The 16,028-nt window shown below is 47.5% G+C and overlaps 1 protein-coding gene across 1 annotated transcript in view; it reads left to right on the top strand.

Moving 5' to 3' along the window:
- The window catches only part of bckdhb (branched chain keto acid dehydrogenase E1 subunit beta), a 45,703-nt gene that overhangs the window by 17,823 nt on the left and 11,852 nt on the right, over positions 1–16,028 (top strand). The window contains exon 9 of the mRNA XM_080540876.1: positions 13,748–13,834. Coding sequence (XP_080397002.1) covers positions 13,748–13,834 — 87 coding nt within the window. The remainder of the gene's footprint in view (positions 1–13,747; positions 13,835–16,028) is intronic.

Here is a 16,028-nt window from a genome sequence, read left to right as displayed (position 1 = left end):
TGATTTCTTTTCCCCCTCTTGCTTATAAATGATCACATTTGGGGCCCTGCTTGACCTCGTTTGCCTAAATGTTGTTTGTGTGTGTAGTTTGATATGGGTGCTTTTCTTTTTTTTTCCGACTAGGATGTTTTGAGTAAAATGTTTGATTAAAAGGGATCTGCCCCTGTACAGCTTAGCACTGAGGCTACTTGTATTTTAAGTGGCTGACTGACGTCAGCTTCTTAACTGCCCAAAGACTTTCAACATGTAGCCTCGAGTTGGAGAAGTAAAGCCAAAATCGTTGGATTTGGAACCGAAGCACCACTTATGTTAAGCAGGCAACCGTGGAGCCTTGCCTTGGCCCCTTTCTTCCACCATGCCAGTCATGCCTCAATCAACAGCCGTGTTTCGGCAGAGAAAGTCCAATTCCAAATGCTCCTCATCGATATGCATGGAAAACGTTTAGAAGTTGGACTTTCACTTCCTCAATTAAAATGGAGTTGACCCCAAACCCTGGAACGCAGTTGTGGTCCAATATTCTGTGAACACAGCGAGCGTGGACCCGGTCCAAACATCAGGTCTTTGGAAGACCACATGGAAATGTGTTAAAGCGAGTCATCTGGCAAACACAGCCGCAGAACACGGTCACTTCATTAATTAAATAAAGCTGGAGAGTTGCAAACTAGATGGTTAGGGGTAGGGTTACCCTAAGCCTAACCCATGTGTGTGTGTGTGTGTGTGTGTGTGTGTGTGTGCGTGTGTGTGAGTGCACGTTCGCGCCAGACACAAAGCGTAGAACAGGGATCCTCGAACACAGCAGGTTTGAGTTAGACGGTTGGCCTCGTGTGTGTGTGTGTGTGTGTGCTGATGCAGCCTAGCTGTCGACGTGTCTCAGCATCTGTCCCATTCGCTGGCCACTCTCCATCTCTCGTTAGCAATGTGGACAGATTACTACTTCAAACAAACGTACACCATCAAAAGAACCTGGCCCCAGCTGTTGTGTCCCAGGCATCACTTTTCAATTAAAATTATTTACGGCGAGTCTACTTTGTCGACAGGACAACCATGTGCCTTCCAGAGCACGGTGGGAGTTCAAGTATCAACTGCAGCATCCATAAAAAAAAATACAGGCCAAAGATATAGGCTACTGCACCTTTGTTTTTGTTACACTATTCTTCCACTGGAATAATAAACTCTGAACGTGTCTTCGTATTTATGGTATACTAAAGCAGACCAGCCAGGTGGTGTCCAGATGATTTGCGTACAGGTTTCTCAGGATGGCTTCAGTACACGCTGTGGCCAAATGAGTTGGTAATCGAATAAGGCGTTCCCCTGTAGTGGGTGAAGTCTTCCCCAAGTGCTGACCTTGGGTCAGATCACCAGATCTTTTTTTCATGGTTCCTGGCTGACAATGGATTTGGGGGAGGATCAGCTTGTAGGGTCAACTCCACGCCTAGAGCTATGTGGGTGTGGGTGAGGGTGAGGGTGCGTGTGCGTGTGCGTGTGCGTGTGCGTGTGTGTGTGGGTGGGTGGGTGTGGTGGTTGGATGCGCATTTCGTTCCACTCCAGTCGTGTGATATGTTGCCCCTCAGAGCAGCAGCAGCAGCAGCAGCAGCAGCAGGCTGTGTGTATCCGTGGAGCGGGGCCAGAGATGAGGCTGGGGCTGGCTGCTAATGATTAGCAGACGTGTTTCCCTGGCAGCCTCAAGGTCAGAGCCTGTGTCTGCTGACGGGGCCTGGGACTGAGGCTCACTGCTCCTAATATCTTTGGCCCGTTGTCACTCCAGAGTCACTGGAAACCACCGGGCAGTTGATACATGGCACATGAATAAAGGCCAGAGGTTTGGGCCTGCTCCTACATATTTATTGCTGAGGTCTGTCTGTAATTACAATATTAACACACAGAGGGGTCGCGTGTGCGTGCGTGCGTGCGTGCGTGTGTGTGTGTGTGCGCGTGTGTGCGCGTGCGTGTGTGTGTGTGTGCGTGTATGTTATTATATATCATATCATATCATGCGTGCCTATAGGCCGGTGATGCCATAACTCTGTCATGTGGCTGTGTTTCTGCAATAATACCGGTGGAAAATGACTCATGGTTGTTTTCTGCCGGTGGATCCAGCTTCTCTCCTTAGTGTCGCTGGTGAAAGTTTGGACGTAACCTGAGGCTACAAAAAAGGCCTGCCTACACTCGAGCCTTTTTTGACTACAGCACTTAAGCATGTGGGATAAAGTTAGGTAATAACACACACACACACACACACACACTCACGCACGCACACACTGACTGTAGTTTAACGACGAGCCTGTTATTTTTTTTTTCCTTCAATATTCTTCTAGCCATCCGTTGTCACTCTGCTCTCCCTCATATTTCTTTCCCTTTACCTTTTCCTCACTCTCTCGTTCTTTCCCCTTCTATCCCTCTTCCTCCCCTCTCTCTCTCTCTCTCTGACTGCTTTTCCATTCACTCTCTCCAGGCAGCAGCCAGTGTAGACATTCCTAAGCTCGGCAAAGGAGATTTCTAGGATTCCTCTGTGTGTCACTGGCCCGGAGGAGAGGAGAGGCCGGAGCCACACAGAGGCATAACAGAGAGGGGGAGTAACAAGGGGCTCTTTATCCCAGCTTTGGAGGCTGCTCTCTTTCCTGGAGCGTTCTGGGGGATGTGTGCTCTGCGACTCCCATTGGTCTGCTGGCCACAGTGATCTACTCGCCGGAGAAGCGACCGCACACTTGAGAGCTAGCTACTGTAGTCCCCCACACACACACACACACACACACACACACACATTATCATGGTTACTCAAATCAAGAGAATACAGTCTTGCCCCCTTTAGCTGTTACCACAGTGAGGAGAGGGATGGAGACCAGAGGCAGGAAACACCCCCCCCCACCACTCCTTCCGCTGTGTTTTGCTTTTAGTTCTTTTCATCTGTGTTGTTTAGGGTTAGGTCTTACAGCAGGGGATGGTGGTGTTCCTCTGGCTCCACTAGGGGGATGGTGGTGTTCCTTTGGCTCCACTAGGGGGATGGTGGTGTTCCTCTGTCTCCACTAGGGGGATGGTGGTGTTCCTCTGGCTCCACTAGAGGGATGGTGGTGTTCTTTTGGCTCCACTAGAGGGATGGTGGTGTTCTTTTGGCTCCACTAGAGGGATGGTGGTGTTCCTTTGGCTCCACTAGAGGGATGGTGGTGTTCCTTTGGCTCCACTAGAGGGATGGTGGTGTTCTTTTGGCTCCACTAGGGGGATGGTGGTGTTCTTTTGGCTCCACTAGAGGGATGGTGGTGTTCCTTTGGCTCCACTAGGGGGATGGTGGTGTTCCTTTGGCTCCACTAGAGGGATGGTGGTGTTCTTTTGGCTCCACTAGGGGGATGGTGGTGTTCTTTTGGCTCCACTAGAGGGATGGTGGTGTTCCTCTGTCTCCACTAGGTCTTACAGCAGGGGATGGTGGTGTTCCTGAGGTCTGTCCCACTTAGCAAAACCCACTTAGATTTGATAGACGGCCTGGGCCGGCGGTTTTCCATTCTCTCCATCTCCTCTCCGTTCAGCAGTGCAGGCTCAGAGTCTTGGCCTGGGGTCTGGGCAGATTGAGATCATCGAGGTCAGCAGGCACGCCGATAGGCGAGGGGATGTGGATGGGGATGTGGATGATGTTTCAGGGCCAATTCTGATCTAACAGGCGAGGTGAGATCCAGACGAAAACCAAAACTGGCTTTGTGTTCGAATTATTATTATTATTGTTTAGTTTTTTTTAATTGATCTGAACTTCGTGTACTTTTAGTTTTTTTTAGACCGTCTCCTGTTAACTTTTGGCATCTCCAGGTCATTAGGGTGAGGTGATTCATGCCGATGGTATGGAGGTCCAGGACGGCTTCACAGAACCTTCTCAGTGCCGTTTTGAGAGCCGACCGGCTGGCCCGGTGCCGTCATGTCATCCGAGGTGAGAGCCCTGCTTAGGCTGTACCTCGGGTACAGGGGGGCGGGGGAGAGAGAATAGGCTAAAGAGGCTTTTTCTGACCAGCATGCCAGTTTGTGGGTGGTGACACTGTTGACACATGTATTGATGTAATCTAGAACAGAAGAAGCATATAAACCAATGGCTGTGTGGATGTCCAGGGTGGCCTGAGTGATGAACGTGCTCCAGTCAGTGTGTTGAAACTGGTGCTGTAGTGTCGAGTCTGCTACCTCTGGCCAGACTTTTGGCTGTCCTCACTGTTGGTTTCACACATTTGATGAGTGGTGTGTACTTGGGAAGTAGGAACAATGTGAGGTGATCAGATTGTCCGAGGAGGGGAATGATTTTGTAAGCCTCAGCAATGTTTGTATATACGTTATCTAGACTCTAGAGCAGCCATTCTCAACCGGGGTGACGTCAGGCTGGGGTGCTGTACGAAAAATATTCTGACGTTGCTGACATAATAACATTTCTTAAAATTCCCAAAAACTGTTTATGCAACTTATCATGAAAATGCAGATCATTAGCCACCTCGTATATCAGATTTGTCTCACATGTCCCTTTCCCCTTGTCAGAACATCAACGCCGGGGAAATAGCTAGAGAGTGTTGCGTGAAGCAGGCTCTGCGAAGGCTCTGCGAAGGCTCCAGACTCTGGATCTGAGCCATCAACTTCATCATCCAGTGGTAGCTCAGGAGCAACGGTAGTAGAGGCCAGTAACAACACAAAGAAAAGACGATGACAGCTACTTGTCCCATCTTTACCAGGGATCCATCATGCCATCCATCAGTGGTATGAAATTGTCAAACCGAGTGATGGTTCCGGGCAAACTTAAGACGCCTGACAACAAATCATCCGTCACTAGCTGGCGAGGGTGCAGAGTATTTTATTCGCTTTATTCGCGAAAAGTCAACACAACCGACAAGAGAAAGTGATGATGAAGTGCAAAAGAAAGCCCTGGAGGCTAGCTATCTAGTCGCCAAGATAGTAGCTAAGGCTAAGATGCCACACACAAGCAGTTGTCAACAAAATGCTGTGCCCACAAGCAGCAAAAGAAATGGCAAAGGTTCCGCTGTCAGACTGACTGTGTAATTGGCTATGGACCAGGAGCTCTGTATCTGCCTCTCATCCATCCCTGCCTGAATAGGATGGTTGTGTGCATCGTCCCAGATGCAGGTTCCCCATTGATAGGAAGTCACATTTACCCCCCCCCCCCACCATCGCTCTCTCTGTGTGTGTGTGTGTGTGTGTGTGTGTGTGTGTGTTAGGGCTGTCCCAAACGCTAAATTGATGCTAACGTAGCATGCGAGCTACGAGCTAGATAACGTACAGTAGGTGCGAGCACCACAATGACAATAGGCTACCGTAGCTAGCCAGCTACATAGCTAACGTTACTAACACCAGAAGACAAGACATACAAACTGTGGTGAGCTACATTGCTTGTGTAACATTAGCTAGTAGCTATCCATTTTTCACTCATACACGGCCGGAAAAGTGAACAGAAATACAACGATGACTTAAGGTGGTGCTATCTTGCGGCTGTCTTCACAAATAGCTCCAGGATGCTTTCGCTTGAGGTGCTCGTTCATTGCAGACATACTGCTGTGATAGGCCATTCCATTTTTGCTTTTTTTTGTGCTTATTTTTTAGCTTTAAAAAAAATAAACGTTAATTATTATATATTTTTTTTAATTTACGACGCACATTACGCAAGTCGACGTATTGACGTAGTCGATTACGTCGACGACGTCGACGAATCGTAACAGCCCTAGTGTGTGTGTGTGTGTGTGTGTGTGTTTTATACATTTTACACTGGTGTGACTCAAGATTTCGCATACTTTTAAAGAGTGCCGTGACTGAAAAAAGGTTGAGAAACGCTGGTCTAGAGTGTTGTTTCCTCTAGTGGGGCAGGAGACATGTTGTGGAATTCTACGAACTAGTTCTTAGGTTGGTACTGCAAATAAGCTTAGCTTTTGTGTTTGCTAGAGAAATAGCTGTGCACGTAAACACAGGGAACCAGCCGACCAGCCAGCAACATGTTGCGTGTTCCCTGGCCTTGCGCACTCGTCGCTTTGTCAACTGTCAGAATAGTCTTTTAGGTTGAAATGTTATTTCATATAAAAAATCCTGGAAGTCACATTAGTTGGCTTGCTGTTTCATTATCCATAATGACAAGTTGAGCCTATACTAGCGTTATTCAGTGCTACTTTTAACGTATTATTTGCAAAATTATCAGTTTGGAAAATGATCAGGGTTTTCGCTGAAAAGTTCTATTGATCAGACAGTCAACAATAGGTTCTGGACTGACATGGTACTACTGTCATTAAGGACTAACAAACTTTCTCTGTCATAACACCACATTTTTTGCCAGGAAAAACCCTGAGTAGATGTTTTTTGATGACGAGATCAAACAGTGCAATACTGTTCTTATTAATTTATTTATTTATTTTCAGTTATTGTGCTTTGTTGGTATATAGCCTAATGTCTGCTGGAATGTTCAATAAAAGTGAATACAAGTTTTCACCATTTCTTTCTTTGAAAAGCATGAATAAAAAGCCAAATTGATTTAATTTATGCAATGGTACAAAAATAAATAAAAAAACTGCCGGTACGCATTCGGTATTCGGCCTAATGTTTCCTTCAATTCAGCTTCGGCTTCGGCCAAGAGTTTTGGAAATTAGTAGGCAAATCATCATTAAATTGCATAATCTGGTGAGGCACGGGGCTCGTGTTGTACACACGTCGCCATCTTGGATCAGGGAAACAGGAATCGAGAAGCCGATTCTGAGGCGTTTGGGATGACTGGCTGTGTGATTGACAGCTGGCTGTAAACCGGTGAGCGATGGTGTTTTGATTTTTTTTTTGCAGACTGTGACCTGTCTCTGACTGTGACTCTTGGAATCAGAATAGATGAAATGCTTAATCCGTCCCAGGCATGGGCTACTTGGCAGCAGAGGAGGGGGAACTCTAACCCCCGCCCCCCCTAAAAAAAAAAGTTTTAAAAGAACTCCTTCACCATGTCATGGGAGAGTTGCAAAAAAGGATTCCGAGCCACCAGGTTGCTCACACTTGGCTCTGCTCATATTAAACGTATGTTATTGTCTCTTATTGTCTGTTATATGCCTTGTTGTTGCTTACAGAGCACTTCTACCATTTTATGAGACATCCCTGACATAGACCGTTACAAGCCCTTGCCAAACATAATCCCTTCATCTCATAGACAGGCTGAGGTAACAGGGAAACTCCCCTTGTGTATTTCTTCTCTGTTATAGGCCCTTTAAGGGGAACATTGATTGTTTTGACTGGCTCTCTGTGCCAAGAGCAGTCCCTGCGATGCACCAACAGAGCTCTTGTCAGGTTCTGTGGTTTTTCCTCAATTCGTTGATGGTGGTATGGTTTCAGGGCAGTGTGTGTGTGTCTATGTCTGTGTGTGTGTGTGTGTGTGTGTTGAATTGACTTTAATGGGACTTTATGGGATGTTTGGAGTTATTTCTGTCTGAGGTCTCCCCTGGCGTCCTGGCTCCAGTATAGGCAGGCTTGGCCACGGGCCCAGTGCTGAGGCGGTGTGTGGGTGAGAAAGAGACTGTGCGTGCGTGTGTGCGTTTCCTCTCTCTCTCTTTCTCTCTCTCTCTCTCTCTCTCTCTCTCTCTCTCTCTCTCTCTCTCTCTCTCTCTCTCTTCTCTGAGACCATACTTTAATGGGCCCTCCCGTTCACCGCCCTCTCACCCCTCTCGCTTAATCGCACCGCGTCACTTTAAAGGACTGAGTAAGAAGTCAGGCTGCGTCGCAACTCTCATTTGTCACGGAGATCACATGGTGGTGCATGAGTTAGAACCCTGCGGTGACCGCGCGATTACAGGGTCGGGAGAGCGCTTGCGAGCCAGCAGGGCCGCGGCGAGGACAGCTCTGCACCGACGGCAGGGTTCTAAACTTTCACTTCCTGTCACACTCAGATTTGATGGACTACCCGTTGGAACGGGACGGTTAGGAAAACGCTGGGAGCCACTTTTATATTTGTGTGTGCGTGCCGTGCGCGTGTGCATGTGCGTGCGTGTGCCATTTTGTTTTTGTCATCACTGCTATTTTATGTTCTATTCTCTAGAAATAGTTGTTTTCCGCTGCTTTGTTGGAAGAAATCTCAATATAGATACCCTTTTGAAGCTGCGTACATGAAATGTTGCTTATGAAAACAATGACAAACATTGCATATAGGCAACCACAGCCTTTTACAGCGATATGAATGAATCCTGTATTTGTTTGCTGCATCTCTGAGACTACAAACGCTTTCCTGTACGAATAAGCAACCGTGAAGTGGTTGTGGCTGTCTGTATTTGTGTGTGGGTGTACAGTCTCTCATACCTTTCTCATATACTCTACAATCACTCCTTCTGAGGTGCCTCTGCTAGGGGGTTTTCTCTCTGAAATGCATCACAACAGCATTTTTTTCAAAGCTGCAATAAAACGACCTCTGAAACTGCTACTTTTCGGAGGGTGGCCGCCGTCTACGAAACCATACATATTCCATGGATTTGGATGATGTATGGTGCCGCGTCTGCTGTTTTATATATATATTTTTAAAAGCGACGATGCATTCATCCATCCATGCCTGCATGTAAATGTCCTCTGTGACCCTGAGGTCTGATCCCGAGCCAGGCTAAGTCCGTCTTTCTGAAGGCTGTGGTGGTGTCTGTCTGTCAGTCACTGGTGGTGGGGACCGTAGAGCGTAGGCTGGGACTCTGGGAGGCAGAGGCTGAGTGCTGCTCATTATGTTGGGTGTGTATGGGAATGGCAGTAAACATTTCATGGTTCCCCTCCAACTTCCCGATTCAGTGGGCAGCCGGGGACAGGCACAGAAAGAGAGACGGGAAAGACAGAGAGGGAGAGGGGGGGGGAGGGAGGGAGGAAGAGAGAGAGAGAGAGAGAGCGGCGCATGGTAATGACAGCCCTGCAGTACAATGAGCAGTAAAAGTCTGCCACCACTGTCTCCACCGCCAACCAGGCACAACCTTTCTACTACCAGCCTCCGATGACCGCTCTCCCAGGCCCAAGACCATCCGCCCAGGCCCAAGACCTGCCGCCCAGGCCCAAGATCGGCCTCCCAGGCCCAAGACCATCCGCCCAGGCCCAAGACCGGCCACCCAGGCCTATGACTTACTACTACACAATATCATGATCCATCTTCCTCACTACTCTGACTTTCTCTGTCCTTCAGTTCTTTCTGCCCTAGAGGGCTCGGGTCAGTTTGAACTTCAACTCATTCAATCCATGCAGTGAATTGAACTTCAATTAATGAATTGAAAATTGCCCATTGTATTCCCCAGGGAATTTGTAAATTCAAGGAGTGAATAAAAATGTTAATCGGATCACAAATCCCTTCTTCCAGCTCTCCTTTTTCTCCTAGTTTCATCACTCCCCTTTGATCTCCCTCTTCCCCCTTCAGGTTTCCTCTGGCCTTTTTACATTGTTGACCACTATCATGGAGGAGGAGGAGGAGGAGGAGGAGGAGGAGGAGGAGAAGAAGGAGAAGAAGAAGAACAAGTGATCTCCGTTTCTCGTACTCGTTGACTCGGCTCCATCGCTCTCCCTGAGGTTCCACTACTAGGAGTCTCCTAGACACGCGACTCACACAGCGATGCATCCATCAGGCCAGACTCCAAGTAGTAAAACGGCAACAGTGTGGGAGCCCAAACGTGCCTTTTAGCCTCGGCCTGGCTGGGCTCCTTCTGTAAGATTCATGGCTTCGTGTCTGTTTGCTCGCTCTCTGTCTTCGTTTTCGGAGTGTATAATTTCCTAGTGAATATAGGTGCTGCTCATCTTCATATGTGGGCTGCCCACCACTGTTTATATAGCATATTCACATTATGAACCCCGGGTTTCTGAGTTTCCAGACATGAAACGAGTAGCGCTGAAGGGCAAATAAAAGAGGGACTGTGGACAGAAAGGGTCAAACCACACCAGTCAAGAGTGGAAGCCTCGGGGACGCTTCTAAGAACGCTGAAGTCTCCTTCAGCTCCGGAAGGAGCGGGGTTAAAGGGCCAGCCACAATCACTATGTACGAATACACCACTACTGCCAGTCTACTGTCAGAGATGGAAAAGAAACGACTAGACCCTGTTCCCAGCGAGGGAGAGGGTGTGGAGGGGGGGGGGGGGGAGTGTGTGTGACAGTGTGTGAGACTGTGTGTGTACGTGCCTATACGCTGTCCAAGAAAAGTCACTGGTCCTTGCCTTCCCTTGGGTGAGGCAGTAAGTTGGACTGAGCGAGTTGGACAGTGGTAGTGTCTGAGGGCAGCGGTGAATAGGCTGTGGTCCGACAGCAGCAGGCATCAGTGTTGCCCTTTCTAAAGGCAGTAAATGCCAGACAGACACTGAAATAGACCGAAAAAGCGGACAGACAGTCAGACAGACAGACAGACCCAAAATACGAGCGCGGACGAATAGAGACAGTGGGAAAGATGTGGAAATCAGACTGCACTTTTTAAAAGGCTGTTTGATTCCATCCCGTCTGCATTGTTTCTTTGTCTTGGAGTCGGTCCCGCGACGCACAACAGATACCAGCAATAAAATCACTGTCCAAAGCATAAGCACTGGTTATAAGTCGTAAACAGAGGAGCTCGCCTAAATTATGATTATCGGCCTCGTAACTGAAGATTACTGGGTATGATCTCGTCGTGTTCAAAGGCAGAGAGGTTAAAAGGAACCGTTTGAATTTCACAATGTGTTTATTTTATTTTATTCTATAGTTTTTTGTGTGACCGAAATGGAAGTGACTCCATGTTACCATAAAAGGACCTCGACTAGCATTCTCGGTCGGCTTACCCCTGTGGTCCTTACGGTACCACGTTGCGGCTGTGGCGCAGGGGGTATAGCCGGTGTCTAATGATCGCAAGGTCGGCAGACAGCGGTTCGAACAGAGGCTAGCCACACGTCGAAGTGTCCTTGGGCAAGACACTGAACCCCAAATTGCTCCCAGTGAGCAGGCCGGCGCCTTGCGTGGTAGCTTGCCGCCATGTGTGTGAATGGGTGAATGAGAGGCCATTGTAAAGTGCTTTGGTATAAGGCGCTATATAAGCCAGTCCATTTAGTTTAACTGTTTACCTGCTGCCGTTGTCCACGGTTGGGACGCTCGATTGGACATTCACCTATCCCATTGAGTGAATTGAAATTCCAATTGACCCCTAACCCTGGTATTGCCATTGTCACTGTAACCACACACCACAGGGAAATGGAACACCCTTTCGTGAGGTGGAAAAGGCTTTCACCAATGGCTGCCCCACCTCCTAGTGTTTAGACCCTGATCAGGCATGTCGAGTGTGATCCCAAACTGGGTCGTTAGCCTCCCGAGGCCCCCAGGGTCTAACATTCTATCCCACGATATTGTAATAACAGCGCTGGATCCTTTGTGTCCGAAGCATCTGAAGAATGCGCTGGTGTTGCATTCTAATGTGTCCCCCCCTCTCTCCTGGCCTGTATGGAGGTAGGGTGCTAGTGTCGTCGTGGGTTAGGTGGAAGGCTTATGTAAAACACTTTCTGGTTGTTTGTCGGGGATGAGGAATGGGGTCAATGTTAGGGTGGGGCCGTTGGGCCGGGTGGTATGCTGATTTATTATCTTTACCTGTGCGTCATGAGCCGTAAGCTGGAACATGTCAAGCCATGATATTTCCCCTCTTTATCCCAACTCTGTTACCTGTCAGCCAGGTACTGTTTATTGTCTTCCATTTTCTCCTAACATTCCTCACCTGGATACCTGATGGATACAGCCAGGTGATCCTTCCACCTGGTACCGTACCTCCTTATTCAGACCCAGTTTGCTGTCATAAACATCCAAGTCTGGTAGATTTGTAAATTGGTTTTGGTTTAGTTTTTCCCCCCAAACCTGGTCGAATGAGAAGAATCTGTTTTATGCCAATTTCTCCATCACCCACTAGAACTGAGAAAACCGCTCCGACTCCAGGAATATGCCACCAGTGTCAAATGTCGACGTACGCTAGACCCTCATGCCAGGTCATGCCAGACCACTGCCAGTTGTGGTGAGGTTCCAAGTCCCCTCATAAGTGTGGGGAACTTTAGTCTCCAACCTCACCAGTGTATCACAGCCAAACTGGGGACCTCAGCAATGTAAATATTTACCTCTCCAGCATCAGAGACGCCCAGAGCCTGTATGTGTTGTAAAATCTGTGGCGTCGTGGTTTTGGAAAATTCATACTCTATATGACTGTGTTGGCATATGTCCGGTTTGCTTAAATTCCTTGGTCATGGGTTGACTTGCCTTGTGATTTTGTGGGACTAGGGGTAGGCAGGTGGTGACTTGGGTGTGTGCGTGCGTGCGTGTTTGTGTGCGCGTGTGCGTGTGAGTGTGTGCATGCATGCAATGTGGGTGTGCATGCGTGTGTGTGTCGTGTGCAGTAGTAGGCCTCTGTGTGCTAATGGAAGAGGGACTCTCTGCTGGTCTGTTCTGTCCATTATCTCAGTGGAAACTGTATTCCCATTCCAACCTGCAGCAGGAATGTCACTCTATTCCACTCTCAGCAAAGCGACGGCACATTCCAGTAGAATCCTTTTTCTGCAGCTGTAACCAACGCAAGCCACACAAACACAGCCGTGAAAGCAGGTATTTACAGCTGGCTCAGAGTAGCTTATTGTACTTTTGTCACATAGAAATGGCATAGGTCGCCTAACCTCGGCCAGGGCCAAGAGTCATGAAGGGGCAACAATGTGAAGAGAGGACACGGAGGAGCAGGAGGAGCAGGAGCAGGAGGAGGAGGAGGAGGAGGAGGAGGAGGAGGAGGAGTTGAGGACAGACAGCCAGCAGGGATGCTTATGAGATCAGAATATACTATACTTGTGGTTTTACACTGTGGTATGGGCCTGTTGCAGCCAGGAGGAGGAACCTTCTCCCCCTCTTCTTCCTCCTCTTCATTTTCCCCTCCTCCTCTCCCTCCTGTAATGCACGGTGACACTAAAGCCAGAAGAAAAGCCTGATCTTTTTGGGGGGTGGTTTCTGATCTCCATGGTCATCACCCTTGCCGTCCCGACATTCACTCCGTTAGCCCCACATCACGGGTCCTGTCCAGGAAAAAGAGAGTATTGGGTTTTTACAGAGGAGTAAGGCTAATCCTATTTTCAAAACCATGACAGGTGACGGGGCCTATCCCGAAGGTTTTCATGTAAAGGTCTGCATTTAGTTATGTATGTAATCCCATTCCTCAACACCCTTAGGCCCACTTGTCTGAAGTCTATTTCACTTTTCACCCACTTTTCACGAGTTCCTGTCATGTTAAATGACAGGTGACAGGGCCTATCCTGAAGGTTTTCATGTAAAGGTCTGCATTTAGTTATGTAATCCCATTCCTCAACACCCTTAGACCCACTTGTCTGAAGTCTAGTTCACTTTCACCCACTTTTCACCGACGTGTGTACTCGTATATATTCCGCTTCACAGACTCGACATGAACAGACAGAGACATGGTGTAATCATCAATCCAATGATTGGAGATCCACACTTTGATGCACACATAGATAGCATGTGCCATTCCTGATGACTTTCTGTTGGAACATGCTGGAAAATGTACTCGCATATCAGTTTCATCCTCCTCATCCTCCTCATCCTCTTACCTTTCTGTGGCATCTGTCACAGTGCTACTGTAATACAGGGTAATGTTCTCATGTCCTGCCACATGTCTCTCCTGGACACCTCAGGCTACCCAGTCCCAGCAGGAGAGCTAAATGATGTACAGTACAGTAAGCACTGAGCACTGAGATTGTGTGCTGAGTGGCCTGTATTGATCAGAGAGTGTGTGTGTGTGTGTGTTCTTCTTTTTCAGTCGGTGGCGAAAACAGGACGTCTACTTATCAGTCACGAGGCTCCAATTACTGGAGGTTTTGCTTCTGAAATCAGCTCAACGGTGCAGGTAAGAGTGTGTGTGTGTGTGTGTGTGTGTGTGTGTGTGTGCGTGTGTGTGCGTGTGTGTGTGTGTGTGTGTGTGTGTGTCTGTCCGTGTCCATCTCCATAGGGGTGTGTATGTTGGTAACCCAGGGGCCCCTCAGAGGTTTGGGAATGTGGATGGACTGTGTTAGGAGAGGAGGGGTGTGTGTGGTGGCTTAGGCTTTCTCACTATCTAATGTAACTGATACATGTCCAGGTAAGAGGCAATAAATGAGAGCTTAACAGGCACTCACAGATGTGTCAGTCATACTCATATGAGACTCGGTTAGAATGTCTCATAGGATTAACAGGAGCAAGAGTTACAATTAAAGCGACCTTTCACCATGTATTAACCTCATATTCATATTATCCAGTATCATACCAGTGTCTACATAATGTGAAAACAGCAATGGTAAAGTGTCCCTTTAATGAAAGTACAGTACATTCATTTGGGGTCTGAGGCACGCAGGGTTAAAGCGGAGGTCTAGTCTGGTCTAGCAGCTTCCCAGACTCGATGGCTCGATGCTGTGAAGAGACTCAGCTGGAGATCATGAGATCATGACCAAGACAGCCAAATAAGTTCATTTAGTGGAAAAGTATTTGAAATTATGGTGACTAAGATTAAAACCCACTGGGATGCAAATGATCGCCTGAAATGATCTAAAATGATCTCCTGGTGGTCATCAACAAGAACTGCAGCGTAACCAAGGACATACGTTACCGCCGGAGGTGATATACAGTGCTGCTTGAAAGTTTGTGAACCCTACAGGGATGGTCATTATTTTTGTCTAAAATATGTATCCAAACCCCAATTGGTAATAAAGACATTCTATATAAAGGACAGAAACAAACAAAAAAGATATATATTTTCATTGTTTATTTAATGAAAGTGGTTTATTTAACAAAAACTTCGATTTCATGTACAAAAATATGTGAACCTCTTCAGTCAGTAGCTTGTGGCACCTCCATTAGCAGCAATAACTTGGAGTAAATGTCTCGCATATCCACTAATCAGTCTCTGACATCTGTTTTGATGGATGTTTGTCCACTGCTCCTTACAGAACGTAGCCAATTGAGTGAGGTTTGAGGTGTGTCTGCCATGAACTGCTTCAGGTCCTGCCACAGCATCCTGGTAGGATTTATGTCAGAACTTTGACATGGCCAATCCAAAACACACATTTTCTTTCTCCTGAGCCATTCTTTAGTTTTGCTTGAATGCTTTGGGTCGTTGTCTTGTTGGAAGATCCATTTTCAGCCCAGCTTTAGCTCCTTAACTGATGGTTTGACGTTTTGTTCAAGAATCTCCTGGTATACCTCAGAATTCATGGTTCCCGTCCAGGTCCAGAAGAGGAAAAGCAGTCCCAGATCTTGACAGTCCCACGCTTGACTGTTGGGATAAGATTATTTTGGTGGTAGGCAGTGTTGGGTTTTTGCCAAACATGGTGGTTTTGATTATGACCAAAAAGGTACATTTTGGACTCATCTGTCCAGAGAACGTCTCTTCACTACACTAGCTCCCGGCTGGTGGAATGAGCTTCCCACGGCTGTCAGAACTGCAGACTCACTCCCCAACTTCCGCCGGAGACTGAAGACCCATCTCTTCAGGCTACACCTTAACTGCTCATCCTGAGACATCTACTACCCCCCAGCACTGAGTCTCCTGAGACACCTGCTTCCCCCTATACTGTGTCTCCTAAGATTTCTACCCCCCCCCCCCCTTTTAAAACATTAAAAAAAAATCTCTGTTCTTCTATGACGACGACTGCCAATGGCCCCTGACCTAAGCTAGATTACTCTTCCTGCTACGACTGGTGAATTGATGATTCACTTGCTTAGTCAAATGTATTGATTGTAAGTCGCTTTGGAATAAAGCGTCTGCTAAATTCCAAAAATGTAAATGTAGAACGGACTTCCAGAAACCTTCAAGATTGTCCAGATCTTCAAGAATCTTCTTATTGTTGAAACATGCACAGTTACCTGAGATGCAGCAAGGGAGATCTGCAAATCTCTAGATATTATGTTCGGCTTGGCTTTTGCCTGATTCTTTTTTTGGGGGTGTCCACTTCTAGGCCGAGTTGCTGTCATGTTAATGCTCCCCATTTGTAAATGATTTCCCTCACAGTGGACTGATGGTGCTTGAATCTTGTTGAGGTGATTTCTTAGCCTTCCCCAGACTGATG

Source organism: Nansenia antarctica, assembly GCF_963989245.1.
Source record: "Nansenia antarctica genome assembly, chromosome: 10".
NCBI lineage: Eukaryota > Metazoa > Chordata > Actinopteri > Argentiniformes > Microstomatidae > Nansenia > Nansenia antarctica.
The sequence above is the reverse complement of the archived record's forward strand: the minus strand, read 5'-3'. Positions and strand labels throughout refer to the sequence as shown.